This window comes from Capricornis sumatraensis, chromosome 20 (assembly GCF_032405125.1).
Source record: "Capricornis sumatraensis isolate serow.1 chromosome 20, serow.2, whole genome shotgun sequence".
In the NCBI taxonomy this organism is placed as follows: Eukaryota; Metazoa; Chordata; class Mammalia; order Artiodactyla; family Bovidae; genus Capricornis; species Capricornis sumatraensis.
This window is the reverse complement of record NC_091088.1, coordinates 61,926,630-61,940,441: the sequence shown is the minus strand read 5'-3', so window position 1 is coordinate 61,940,441 and position 13,812 is coordinate 61,926,630. Positions and strand designations below refer to the sequence as shown.

The 13,812-nt window shown below is 61.9% G+C and overlaps 2 protein-coding genes across 3 annotated transcripts; both read left to right on the top strand.

The window, feature by feature from the left end:
* The first annotated feature begins 2,493 nt into the window (after positions 1–2,493).
* On the top strand, positions 2,494–4,781 carry ASPDH (aspartate dehydrogenase domain containing). 2 transcript variants are annotated; one of them, XM_068992517.1, is made up of 7 exons: positions 2,494–2,607; positions 2,955–3,099; positions 3,360–3,444; positions 3,533–3,682; positions 3,765–3,985; positions 4,055–4,209; positions 4,653–4,781. In XM_068992517.1, exons 1-7 carry the CDS (start codon positions 2,529–2,531, stop codon positions 4,694–4,696), a joined length of 879 nt encoding a protein of 292 aa, XP_068848618.1. In that variant the 5' UTR covers positions 2,494–2,528; the 3' UTR covers positions 4,697–4,781. The 2 variants fall into 2 exon arrangements, with proteins under 2 accessions (XP_068848618.1, XP_068848617.1); XM_068992516.1 differs by lacking the exon at positions 2,955–3,099 and having other exon boundaries at positions 2,504–2,607; positions 3,161–3,444.
* A 438-nt stretch (positions 4,782–5,219) lies between these two features.
* Positions 5,220–9,371, top strand: JOSD2 (Josephin domain containing 2). Its single transcript, XM_068992542.1, has 5 exons — positions 5,220–5,324; positions 5,941–6,100; positions 7,568–7,693; positions 8,823–9,017; positions 9,128–9,371. The coding sequence occupies exons 2-5, from the start codon at positions 5,955–5,957 to the stop codon at positions 9,225–9,227; spliced, it is 567 nt and encodes a 188-aa protein (XP_068848643.1). The 5' UTR covers positions 5,220–5,324; positions 5,941–5,954; the 3' UTR covers positions 9,228–9,371.
* Positions 9,372–13,812: the final 4,441 nt, after the last annotated feature.

Here is a 13,812-nt window from a genome sequence, read left to right as displayed (position 1 = left end):
CAAGAATACTGGGGTGAGTTGCCACGCGCTCCTCCTGGGGATCTTCCTGACTCAGGGATGGAACCGGCATCTCCTGCTTGGCAGGCAGGTTCTTTACCACTGAGCCAGTTGGGAACCCCTCTTTATGAAGACAGCAGCCACATTGGATTGGGGACCACCGACTCCAGCATGATCTCGATCATCTGCAAAGATCCTATTTCCTACTAAGGTCATATTCACAGCTTCTGGAGGCGAGGACACACTTTAGCTCATCACAGAGCCAAACCTGAGAGGGTCCGTCTCCACTGCAAACCCATTGGAGACACTGCCTCCGGAGAAAGCCGGCAGGGGAGGGAAGGAGGGGCATGAAGCATGCTCAAACTGCAGCTGGGGCCTGCTGGGCATTAGGGGACTGCACTTCTGCCTGGTTAACTCAGAGGCACGAGGCAGAGTCCGAGCCAGGGGAGTAGGCGGGGGGCTATGCTGTAGCTTCCCAGGTGGCACTAGTGGTAAAGAATCCTCCTGCCAGTGCAGGAGATGCGAGAGACGTGGGTTGGATCCCTGGTTGAGGAAGATCCCCTGGAGGAGGGCATGGCAACCCACTCCAGTATTCTTGTCTGGAGAAGCCCATGGACAGAGGAGCCTGGCCGGCTAGAGTGCATGGGGTCATGAAGAGTCAGACACGACTGAAGTGATTTAGCAGGCTCGGATGCACGCTGTAGCTCAGGAGGGCAGGGGTCGCACACAGAGTCCTCAAAGAGACAAGAGCCAGCCAGTGGGAGCAAACGACAGAGGTTGGCCAGGCCAGCGGGCAGATGCTGGTGGGGCTGGAGGAGGCCAAGGTGCCAGCGTTTCAACCTCCAGAGGGTCCCCCAGGGCAGCTTTTGCATGCTGTGAAGACGAGCAGAGGCCAGTGGAAGCAGGATGAGGCACTGCTCCGGGCAGACATTGCTGCTCACACCCGGGGCTCGGCCCCAGCAGCGGCTCGGGTCTCCCGCCTTTCTCCCCTGCGCCCACCCTGGTCCGCAAACAGGGCAGGCCTGGTGCATGCACAGGACAGCTGGGCCCCGTGGCATCCACAACTGCAAGTGAGGTGTGAGGAGGGCTGGAAGTCCCCAGGACCCCACCCAGGCCCAGTGTGCTCCCAGAGGGCCTGGACTGGGTCCATGCTCCTGGCCCTCCGCCTCCTCCCTGCCTGTTTCTGAGCCACAGAATCTTATCTCTCCCCCACCTGGAGCTCTTAGAACAAATTCTTCCCTTATCACCCGTGGCAGCTGCCTCTGCTGCAACATGTCTGGGGTCCCCGGCCCTATTTGTCTGGCCTGTCTGCTGGGTTCTCTCCTCTCGAGCGATGCCTGGCTCCCTCGCTCCCCCTTTCAGGTTCTCTTTTTCTCTCATCTTCTTTCGGGCGATCCTGGTTGCTATGGCAACCCTGCAGCGGGTACCAGGTGGTGGTTGGGGGCAGGGAGCCGAGAGTGCCGCAGCCTCCGCCAGTTCTGATGCCAGGCACCCTCGAGGCGCAGTGGCGGGGCCTCATGGTGGGGGGTCACTTGGGGCCTCCCCAGGCCTCACAAGTTCCTCCTTGGCCATGGGAGGTGGCAAGAGAGGGGCGGGCATGGGAGTGAGGATATAAGCTGGCATCGTGGCTGGGGGCAGGGAGGATAAAAGGTGAGAAGTCAAGGTGACCAGAAGGATGAGCAGACTGGCGGGAGGCAGGTTTGGACAGCGGCTGCGGGAATGGACCCCTTCCATGGGAGCTGGGGGGCGTTGGGGGGTGGTCGCTGAGGCTAAGATGAACACAACTCCAGCTCCTGCTGCCTTGTGGGGAGACGGGCATGAACAGGCCAGGCCTCCCTCGGACTTTGCAGGAGATGAGGGCCTAGCCTAGCTGGGGACAGAATGGTAGCCAGCCCAGAGGAGGCAGGAGTGGGAGCTGGAGGAATGGAGAGCCAGGAAAAGGTGGAGAGACAGTGATGGGAGAGAGAGAGACATGAGATGGAGACACAGAACCAAGGGAGGAAAATGCTGAGGAGGAACATTGACAAGAAACCTGGGTGCCAAGGCACTGGTGGTGGCTGGGGTGGGGCAAGGATGGGGACTGGAAATGCAGAAGCAAGGGGACCAACAGAGCCCAGAGTCCAGCGTCACCATCTCCTCTCCCCTGCTCCCAACCCTCTCTACCCCCAACCCAAGCAGGATGCAGTTTCCATGACAACCTGGCCGGCCAGAAAGGAGGGCGGGGGACTGCAGAGGAAATTTTCCACATCAGCAGGAAGACAGGAGGATGTGATGCAGAGAAAGAAGAGGCTAGATGGCAGAGGGGGTGGGGCAGGGGCCGCACAACGCAGGGTCCTAGAACCCCAAACCATCTTGCCCACCATCCCCAGGATCCTCCTTCTGCCCCCACGCAGCACCCCCTCACCCCCGCCTCTGGGCCACCGCAGGGAAGGGGGAAGGTTCGGGAGAGGACTGAGGGTCAGAGTCCAAAGATCAGCCACTGCCCAAACCTCGTGTGTGGCGTGAGACGGGCAGCAGGCAGCAGAGCTCAGATGCAGACCACTGAATTCAAGGGCATGGCCCTCGACAGGGTCCCAAGGAAGGTGGGGATAGTGGGCTACGGCCGCCTCGGTGAGTCCTTGACTGTCTGGGGCCTCTCCCCCAGGGCCCTTTCTGGAGCCTCAAAAGCCTGTGTCCTCCACCAACATTCCTTTCATCTCCGTCTTGATCTGTGGCCTGGCTGATTCTGCCTAAGCATGTTCCACTCCCCACTGGGGGGGCTCCGGCCCCTCAGGGTCTCTGTCCTCCGACTCCTGATTCTCTGCCCCCCACCTGTTTTGGTGTCCCCTCCGGGGTCCTTGTCCTCCTCTCTGGGTCCTTGTCCCCCTCTCTCTGGGTCTCTGTCCCCTCTCTGAGTCCCTGTTCCCCTCTCTCTGGGTACATGTGCCCCCTCTCTCAGTCTCTTTGCTTCTCCCCAGGACAGTCCTTGGTCTCCCACTTGCTGACTCAGGGACCAGAACTGGGCCTAGAACTTGTTTTTGTCTGGAACCGTGACGCAGGACGCATGGCGGGGAGCGTACCCCCTTCCCTCCAGCTCCAGAACCTTGCTGCTCTCGGGGAGAGGTCAGTGACCTCGCCATGAGAGAGCAGGACTCTCTGAAACTCTTATTCTGGCCTCCTTTAGGTGCTGTGTGCTCTCAGGCAAGGCCCTTACCCTCTCTGGTCCTTGCTCACCCAAACGTGAAACAGGACAAGCCTCCATCCTCTTTTCCCTCCCAGGCCAGAGTGAAACATGACAGGCCTCCACAGACTCAGGGAACCTTGGGAGCAGGGGGAGATCCAATACCACTTCAGGCCTTCCCCGCCTCTGTCCCGTCTCCCAGGCACCCTGACGTTGTGGTGGAAGTGGCCCATCCCAAAATAATCCAGGAATCCGGGGCAGAAATCCTGCGCTACGCCAATCTCCTGGTGAGCCCCGCCTCTTCCGCCTTGACACCACCCCACCCTAAAGTGGGATCCGTCTCCTGACTTCAGCTCCCCGATTCATCTGCCCCAGGTGGGGTCCCCCTCAGCCCTGGCTGACCAGGCCACAGAGCGGCAGCTCCTGGAAGCCTCACATCGCTGGGGCCACGCTGTGTTCGTGGCCCGGGGGGCCCTGTGGGGCGCGGAGGACATCACCAGGTTGGACGAAGCCGGGGGCCTCCAGGTGAGGGCCCGCTGCACTCCCCGGGAATGAGAGGCGGCCAACAGGCACACTCAGGCTCCCTGACCCCAGCTCTCACTTTCAGAGCCTCCGTGTCACCATGGCCACACACCCCGATGGCTTCCGGCTCGAGGGACCCCTGGCTACGATGCGCAGCACGGGGCCTCGCGCTGTGCTCTATGAAGGCCCTGTTCGCGGGCTCTGCCCCCACGCCCCCCGAAACTCCAACACCATGGCGGCCGCTGCCCTGGCCGCCCCCAGCCTGGGCTTCGACCGTGTGATCGGGGTGCTTGTGGCTGATTTCAGGTGAGCGGAGCTGAGTAGGGGTCTGGGCTGGGGTCAGGCCATCTAGACTGACCACCCTGCTTGCTCTAGCCTCAAGAACGTGCACGTGGTGGATGTGGAGCTGAGCGGACCCCCGGGCCCCACAGGCCGAACCTTCGCTGTGCACACGCACAGAGAGAACCCCGCAGAGCCAGGCGCTGTCACCGGCTCTGCCACCGTCACCACCTTCTGGCGCAGCCTCGTGGGTACGGCCAGGCTCCTCCTGGGCACTAGCAGCCCCTCTCCGCAAGCCCCAGGCGGAGCTTGAGTCTCAGGCTTTCTGAGTCTGCAGTTCTGATTCCATCTCTGTCGACTGATCTTTATTTCTGAGTCTCCTTAACCTTCTTCTCCACGACGTTGTCTTTATAGATCCCTCTCTCTCTCTCTTTCTCCAAGTCTCCTCTCCCAGCCTCTGTGTCCCTGTCTCTTGGGGACTCTAGCACATCCGTGAGTCTCTCCACCCGCCAGGTGTCTATCCCTCTTCCTCTAGGTTTTGGCCCCCCTCTCTGGGTCTCTGTTCCCTTCTGAGTCTCAGTCCCTCCCTCTAAGTCTTTCTCCGTCCCCACGGTGGTCTGTTCCTTCTTCCAGGTGTCTGTCTCTCCTCATCTCTCTCTGTCTTAGCCTTTCATTCCCCGTATCTCCCCCACAGGGTGCTGCCAGCTCCCCTCCAAGCCGGGGATCCATCTCTGCTGAGAAGCCTCCCCCTTCCCAAGAGGACTTCCTCATCTCATTATTTACCTCCCACCACCACCGACCCACTGCTGCCCTGGCCTCAGTGTCCCCATACATCCCTCTGGTCTCAGTAAACATTGGACGCTCTTCTCCCTGCGTGGTCTGGTGTCTGATCACTTTCCCTTCCGTGACGTCACGCTGCGTCGTCACGCTAGGCATGACGCCAGCCCAGGGAACGCCCAGGGAACGGACGTACAGGGAAGTAACACCCCTCGAAGCTATCGCGAGAGCCTCCTCACTACGTTTCCCAGAAGCTTCCGAGCAGCAGGAGGCGTGGAACTGAGAAGGAGAGGACCGATTTAGGGCACATTTCCGGGACTCGTCGAAGGGCCGACGGAAGTTGTAGTCCCGGGTTCTCGGGGCGACAGCGGACTTCCGGGCCACACTACCCGGACGTTCCGTGAGGAGCTCTCGTTCTCGCCGGAGTCGCCGGGAATCGTAGTCCGGCTCGCGGGGGCCGCCGGGAGCTGTAGTCCGTCCCACCTGCCCAGTCAGCGCGGTGCCGCCCGTCCTGCGCTCTCGGAGCCCGGAGCCGCCGCCCGGGGGGATGCGGGAGCCCCCGGTTTGGGGGAACAGAGAGGCAGGCGGGGTGAGGGGCATTTCCAGGCAGCGGAGCGGGCGAGCGCCATGGTTGGGGTACAGGTCGGGGAGACAGCTCTGTTACTCGGTGTCCGGGGAGAGGGCCCTGTTGCCAGGTGACAGGAGGAGAGAACTCTGTTGGTTGGTGACAGGGGGGAGCCTTCTGTTGCTAGGCAACCAGAAGAGACCCTGTTACCTAGAGACGGGGAGGAGGCTTCTTCTATTGCTAAGTAACCAGAGGAGAGCCTGGTTACCTAGTAGGGGGCGAGGAGGGGGACGAGGAGGCTCCTCTGTTGCTAAGTAACCAGAGAGGAGGCCTGTTACCTAGGGACAGGGGAGGGGAGTTCTCTGTTGCTAGGTGACCACCACAGGGACCCATTCACTTAGGGATGTGGCGGGGGCCGGGGCGGGGGGAGTGGTCCTCTGTTGCTAAGCGAGAGAAGAGAGAGCTTTTTTCCTAGAAATAGGGAATGGAGGTACTCTGTTGCCAGGAGATCGCCAGAGTCAGGGGCCCCTCAGGCTGCCCGAGCCCCCACTCAATGACGGTGCCCCCGAGGGCCTGCTGGCAGGTTCGGCTTCCAGACCCCAGACTCCTAAGCACCTTCTCCCCCTACCCCTCCAAGCAGGAGCCGAGGACGGCATGTCCCAGGCCCCAGGAGCTCAGCCAAGCCCGCCCTCCGTGTACCACGAACGGCAGCGCCTGGAGCTCTGTGCCGTGCATGCCCTCAACAACGTCCTGCAGCAGCAGCTCTTCAGCCAGGAGGCTGCCGATGAGATCTGCAAGAGGTGACCATCACTCACCCCAACCCCTGGAGAAGCAGGGCTCACGGAGGCGGGGACACCCACCTGGGTCTCGGAGCAAAGCAAGGCCCGGGGCAGAGCCCTGCGGCTTTCTGCTGCCCCATCCCCTGCCCTGCTGGACTCCGGGACTCAGAAACCGAGATGTTACCCAGGCATCTACTCACCCCGCTGACCTCAGCCTTTTACCTAGGCCCTCAGCCTCACTCTCTTCCCGCCTCCCAGCTTCTGGTTTATCTCCTTCAGTCCCAGCTACACAGGGCTCCCGCACTGCACCTGCCCTCCCCCACTCCCAGGGCTCCCCCAGCACCCCTGGCAGAAGCCCCGGGCTCTGTGCCCAGCCTGATAACCAAAACCCTGTGTGCCGTGGCCCCACCCGTCTCTGCAGCTTCGTATCTCACTGCTTGCTTCCAGACAAATTCCCTCTAGTCTCTGAATGAGCCCCACATGGTGCCTCTGGGCCTTTGCACAGGCTGTTCTTTCTGCCTGGCACGGCTCTCTCTTCTTGGCAGCCTGGAGTGTGCCGCCTCACTATTCAGGATTTCAAACATCACTTCTTTGTTATCTCTCTGCCTGAGCTGCTCCTCTCTGGCCCCACTGCCTTCTGGACCCTCCCCTCAGCCTCCAGTCAGTCCCCCATGTGATCCTATGCCCCCAGATGACCCTTTCTCCCCATCTCTTGCTCACAGCCCTCCCATGCCTCCACCCCTGCCATCCTCAGGCCAGTCCCAGGCCCTCAGACTGATTATTTTAGAATGTATTCACCCCCTCCCATCATTCAGAACAGGAATCAATCAACTCTTTCATGGCTCGGCCTTGCTGGAGACTCTGAGATGAGTCCACTGTGAGCCCCTGCCCTAAGGGAAGCCAGGGAAACAGATACACAGAGGAAGAATACACAACTTTCCCCCTCTCCCGCCCCTCCCCCTGCCTTGCCCCCCAAAGGCCCGGAGACAGAACAAAGTTGCCTTTGTCTCAAGGAGGCGAGGCCCAGAGACAAGTGGGCTGGGGGACAGCTGGAGAGAAGGCGGGGTCAGGAGCACAGGAGATGCGCTGGGTCAGGTGGCTGCAAGGAATGGGGTGGGCATGGATCCAGGAAGCCAGCAGGGCCCAGATCCTGCCAGGGACAGCTGGGGGCTGGGGTTCTTTCCTGGGGTAATGGGGGTGCCAGGGACGGCTGGGGCAGGGGCAGTGCTGGGTGTAGAAGGAGCCCCCAGGAGGGGTGAGATTGGAAGCTGGTGAGGGTCCAGGAGGAGGAGGGCAAGGCCTGAGCAGAGCTGTGGGTGGGGGACAGGAGGAACATGGCTGGGGGTGATGAGTCGGCAAAGGGTTGAAGAGAGGGAAGAATCCATGGCTGGATGACTCACGGACCCTGGGACGCTTTGGCTCTGTGAGGGAGGGGGATGCCTTCTCAGGAACCCCCAACTCAGGAGGCCCTGACCACCTCCCACTCAGGTTGGCCCCAGACTCCCGGCTGAACCCCCATCGCAGCCTCCTGGGCACCGGCAACTATGACGTCAACGTGATCATGGCTGCCCTGCAGGGGCAGGGCCTGGCTGCCGTGTGGTGGGACCGAAGGAGGTGCGGGCCATAATGCTGCGTCAGGCATGCTGAGCTGGGCGCGGTGGGTGCGGTGGGACGGTGGCCGGTGGGGGACGAAGCAGAGGGAGGGGACGGGTGGATGGGAAGGAGGAAGGAAGGGGCAGATGGGTGGAGGGTTTGCAGCGATGGATAATGGGTGGCTGGCCCACTGAGGGCTCGGGAGGTGGTAGAGGGATGGTCAGGGTGTGAGCTGATGGATGGATGATTGGCAGATTGATGGGTAAGTGGATGGTGAATGGGTAGGATGGGTGATGGGATATATGAATGGATGGGTGGTTGAGTGAATGATAGATAGATAAAGGATGGATCATTGATATATGTGACGTGCTCAGTCACTCAGCCATGTCCAACTCTGCGACCCCATGGACTGTAGCCCGCCAGGCTCCTCTGTTCATGGAATGTTCCAGGCAAGAGTAATGGAGTGGGTCGCCATTTCCTGCTCCAGGCCAACCCAGGGATTGAACCCGTATCTCTTGTGTCCCCTGCATTGGCAGGCGGATTCTTTACCCCTGAGCCACCTGGGAAGCCCTCAGTTGATAGGCAGTGGATACCAAACATCCAAGATGGTCGGTTGGATGGACGAATGGAAAGAGCGGATGAAGAGTTGCGTGGGTGGTGGAGGAGATGTTGGGCTGCTGGCTGGCTGGCTGCGGGTTGATTGCATCAGTGGGTGGATGAGTGGGTCAAGGAAGAACGTGGATGGTGGGTGACTGTTCTATGGCTAGGAGGCTTGGATGGGTGGGTGGTGCATAATGGATGGATGATGGATAGAATCCGCGGTAGATGTGTCAGGAGTGGATGGGGAGAGAGTGGCTGGAAGAGTTGCTGGGCAGGTGGTGCTTGGGGCTTGGCTGGGTGGGTGCATGACGCGTGGGTAACGAATGGTCAGGCAGATGAGGGTGAAGGGTGACTTGTTGGGTGGGTGGCTGACTAGGAGGTCGGGGTGGGTGGGCAGCAGGTAAGTGGAAGGAAGCAAAGGGTGGGCTGATGGAGGTGAGTCCTTTGGTGGGCTGGGGCTCCCACCACCGCTACCAGCCCGGGCCCCACATACAGAGGGCACCAGCCCAGGGTCGGGGCTCTGACAGCAGCGTCCCCGCCTCGCCCGCAGGCCCCTGTCCCAGCTGGCGCTGCCCAAGGTGCTGGGACTGATCCTGAACCTGCCCTCGCCGGTCTCGCTGGGGCTGCTGTCCCTACCCCTGCGCCGGCGGCATTGGGTGGCCCTGCGCCAGGTGGACGGCGTCTACTACAACCTGGACTCCAAGCTGCGGGCGCCTGAGGTGCTGGGCGACGAGGATGGCGTCAGGTGAGGGGTGGGGGGAGCGGCTCCAGGGCCGGGGGCCACGGGGAGGCGGCCTGTTCCCCCCTCCCCACCCAACCTCCGCCAGGCCTCAGACTCCCCATGTCTGCGCGCAGGGCCTTCCTGGCAGCCGCACTGGCTCAGGGCTTGTGCGAGGTGTTGCTGGTAGTAACCAAGGAGGTGGAGGAGCAGGGCTCCTGGCTGCAGGCAGACTGACCCCAAGAGGAGGGGCCCACGGCTGCCCGTCTGGAGCGGCTCCCACAACCACATTAGCCTTCCGAGCAAGCACTGGGGCCGGGGCAGGACACCTCGTGGACCCAGCGGAGGCCCCGCCCCCTGCCCGTACGCCCCGCCCCCTGCCCGGCCTCCTGCCGCTGCTGCCTCAATAAACTCGGTAATTTGCTCCCAGTCTGGCCCGTGTCTCACTGGGGACCCCTCTCCTTCAGTTTATCAGAGAGACCTAAGCGGGTTAGGCTCCTGCGACGCACTCACCTCTCAGGGCCTCAGGTTTCTCATGGGGGTGGGGCGGGGACGCGCAGGGGAAAAGCAATGCAAATCCTTGCCCCCTGAAGGTGCAAGCGGGAGACTAGGCACAAACTAATCGGTGCAGGCCAGAGTGTACTGGGAGATGAGCCCCACGGAGAAGGCGAGGGTTGACTTCTCAACGCCCAGCTTGTCCGCCAACTGTCAGTCGTGGCCCCAAAAGACCTTATCCAGGAACCTGTGAGTCTGGCTAATCCGCTGACCTCAAAGGCGGGAAATTGTCCTGCGTGGTCTGGGTCAGCCCAGTATAATCCCGAGCGTCCTTAAAGGTGAAGGAGGCAGTGGGGCTCCCCTCGTGGTGGTGAAGCGCGGTTAGACTCTGCGCTTCCACTGCAGGGTTGGAGGAGGTTCAGTACCTAGTTGGGCAACTAAGATTCCGCACACGGTGCAGCGCAGCCAAAAAATTTAAAAAGAAAAAAATGGAAGAGAGACACGAGAGGAGAATCAGAGAGAGACGGGTGATGGAGATGCTATATGGGAGGCTCGGGGTGGGGGGCTGGGGGTGTCTGAAGACAAGAGGGGGTCACGAGCCAGGAAACAGGCAGCCTCTAGGAGCTGGAAGTGTGAAAATGAAAGTGTTAGTCATGTCCCATGGACTGCAGACCGCCGGGCTCCTCCGTCCCTAGAATTCTCCAGGCAAGAACACTAGACTGGGTTGCCGGATCCTCCGCCAGGGGATCTCCCCAGCCCAGGGATTGAACCTGGGTCTCCCTCATTGCGGGCAGATTCTTAACGGATTGCGCTGAGGGGTCTTGGGCAAGGCAGGCTCTAGGAGGCCGGGGGGCGTGGTGGCGGGAGGTGCCTCTCCAGGGAGCCAGTGGGAAAGGGCCATTCCAGAATTAGAAACAGCCCCCAAGGAGACCTGGAATGTTAAGGGAGGAGATTTCTCCTGTATCTATCTGAGGAGGTGATTAGAGATAAAAGTAGATCCTGGCAGGCCCACTGCTCACAGAGCCTCCAAGAGCAGTTGGACCTGACCCAGGGCGAGGCTGTGAGCAGGGGTTGGGCAGATCAGTCCTGGATACAGAAAGACCTCTCTGGGGCCACATGGGGGCAGGCTGGAGGCCCAGGAGGAGGCTGAGGGTCCCCGTGGGAGGAGATGAGGCTGAGCCAGGACCCTGAGGGCAGAACAGAACTGACAAGAGGGTCAGGGCACGCTGCGGGGGTGAGGGAGCGGGCAGGGAAGGAGGGACCCCGGGGTCTGGCCCTGAGGGGCCCTGGGGTAGAGCAGCTGCGGGGGGCCCACTGCCCTCGATGGGATGCAAGGGCTATGACGGGCTGGGTGATGCCTGAAGAGGACCAGGGCCAGGGGCTCAGGAGACGGCTCTAGGGGTCATGGGCCTGACCCAGGAGGCGTGAGCATAAGCACAAGAAGGAGGCAAATGTGGGGCACCTCACTAGGTGCCAAGCAGAAATGAGGGACCCAGAGGCACAGGGAGGCTGTGGGCAGGGAGAGGCAGGCAGGGCCCCAACTCAGGGTGTCTCCCCGCCTCTGCCTCAGGCTGTGCTCCACCCACACAGTAGATTCATCCAAGGGGGTGGGGGGACACAAGGAGGAATGCGGGGAGCAGATGCTGGCAGGATGCAATGGCCCATGGTGATGGGGAGACTCGGGCTTGGAGGATTCTGGCTCCCAAAGCTTCAGAGATCAAAGGGCAACTGGTAAAAGTGAAAAGTCAAGCTGCACAAGGAACCTCCCTGGTGGTCCAGTGGCTGACTCCAGGCTCCCAATGCCAGTGGGGGTATGTAGTGGGGTGGAGGAGTGGGGGGGGGGGGGTCAAGGTTTAATCCCTGGTCTCCCCAGTTGGGAACTGTATCCCACATGTAGCAACTAAGAGTTCATATACCACAGGTGAGACCTGGAGCGGCCAAACATATAAATATGAAACACGGCCAAGCAGCACGTGCAGGAAAACTGCCGGGCTCCAAGGACACCCCAACTCTGGGGGTGCCCCCCGCGCCCCCACACTACCCCCCCAGTCTCTGATCTGGCCCCTGCTTGGTGCCCCTGTCTTGGGCTCTCTTTCCGGGTGTTTCTCTCTCAGCCTCTGTCTGTCTGTCTCCCTGGGCCCTCTGTGACCCAATCCCCACCCCCACACCGTGCCTGTCGCCTGTCCCGTCAGGTCCCAGACAGCCTGGCGGGGCTCCCTGAGTGTTTCTATTCCTGGGCCTGAGTGATCTTCCCAGGTGCCTTCTCCGCTGTGGCCTAATATGGTCTGAGGAGCGGGAGCCTTCAGGGCAGGGGGGTGGGACCCTGGGGGGTGGGGATGAGTAGGGGAATGGGGGTCCGGGTAGCCACCCTCCTCCTACTCCCAGCCCCACCTCAAGTACTAACCCCTCCTGCTCTGCACAGGCTAGAGCACCAGCAGGCTGGGCCGGTGCACGTATTGAGCGCCTACTGTTTGCCCCTTAGGGTGGATGCAGGGCCACTCCACACAGCCCCTCTGGCCCCCACCTGCTGACCCTGCAGCCCCCCCTCACCGCCCTCCCGCGCTTCTCACAAGCCTGTTCCTTGTCCCAGGATGCCCAGCCACGCTGGTCCCAGAGCTTCAAGTGGTGGTGGGGTGCGCCTAGGGATCCCCGATGGCCCGTTAGGGGCGGCCCAGGCAGACCCACCGGGAGTCTCAGTGCCTGAGGGGCTGCAGGAGGGGGAGGGGGCGGCAGGTGCAGGGGGAGGTGACAGCTGTCCCGCGCCCCCCCCCCCCCCAGAGCCGGGTGCCGACAGCTGAGGCCCGATTTAGCTCTCTGAACCCAGGTCTGGCCAGATAAGGCCGTGGGGGGTGCGGCCCCGCCCCCCGGGGCGCCCCTTAAATCGCGGTCGGGCCGGGGCGGGGCGGCCGCCGGCGATGCCAGGTGAGAGGGGCCGCGCTCCTTCCTGCCTCCCCGCGTCCCATCCTCTCGGCGCTGCCCCTCTCTCCAGCTCTCTCCTCTCTCCCTGCGGCGCCCGTCTCTCTCCCTCCGCCTTTCTCCGTCTCTTCGCATCTCGGACCCGCGCCCCCACTATTTCTCCTCATCCCGTCCCCGACTCCACCTTTGTCCTTCTCGCTTTCTCTCTTCCCCCGTCATCTCTCTGGGCTTTGTCTTCCCACGGCTCTCTCCTCTCTCTTCATCTCTCTCTCTCCCTCTCTCGTCCTTTGCACGGCATAGCCGGCGGGTTCTCAGTTCCCTGACCGGGAATCCAGCCGGCACGCCCTGCAGTGGGATCCCGGAGTCTTAGCCCCTGGACCACCAGGGAAGTGCCTGCCCTCTTTCTTTCCATTTCTCTGTCTCCGTGGCTTTCCCCACTCTCTCGCTTTCTCTCTCTCTGTCCCCCGCCCAGCCCTTCTCTCTGCACCTCTCTCTGCATCTCCGACCCTTCTGCCCACCCCTCTCCCGTCTCCCCTGTCTGTCTGACTCCCTTCGTCTCTCTCCATCTTTCCTGCCTCTCCCCGTCTCTCTCTTCTCTCTCTGACCTCCCCTCTCCAGCGCCCCGGATGGAGCCGCCCTGGGGCCTCTGCCGCGGTTTCTTCTGAATAAAGCTGTGTCTACCCTCACCTTTCCAACTCCTCTCGCCTTCTTTCCTTTCTCACCCCTCCACCTCTGAGCTCAGCAATACCACCCCGGGCCCTGATCCCGGGTACCCGGGGCTGGGGTCAGGGTTCCTGCCTCCCAGAGAGACCAGCAGAAACGGGCTGAGAGCCAGATGGAGGAGATGGGGAGAAAGGCAGAGAGATGTGTGCAGAGGGACGCCCAGAGGCAGCAGGGGACAGGGACTGAGACAGGCAGACCGGCTGGGCGCCATGGACTCAGAGATGGGGAGGGCCAGTGAGGGTGCAAGACCCGGAGACTCAGACAGACAGTGAGACCCGGAGCGGCAGACACAGAGACTCAGAGGCTGACAGACAGCAGGCAGTGCCTGAGTCCCCCAGACACAGCAGACGTCCCCCAGACACAGCAGACGGGGCTGGTAGCCACCCCCCAACCTCCGCCAGGCGGTGCCAGGCCCGGAACAACGGGCCCTTGTCCGACTCCATGGTCCTGGGGCAGCTGGGGCGGGGGCCACCAAAAGCCTGACTTCAGCCTCCACCTTCAGACCCCCCTACACCCGCCTTCTGGCCTCTTCCTGCTGGGGTCCCCACCCCCTTGAGGCTGCTTTCTGCTCTGCAGGGGAAGGAGCCAGGCATTTATGGAGCACCTGCTGGATGCATGCGGAATGCCTCTGTGTCCTGACACCCTCTTGTCTCCCCGAGCCCCTTCCTCGGTGCCCTCTGTTTGTTCT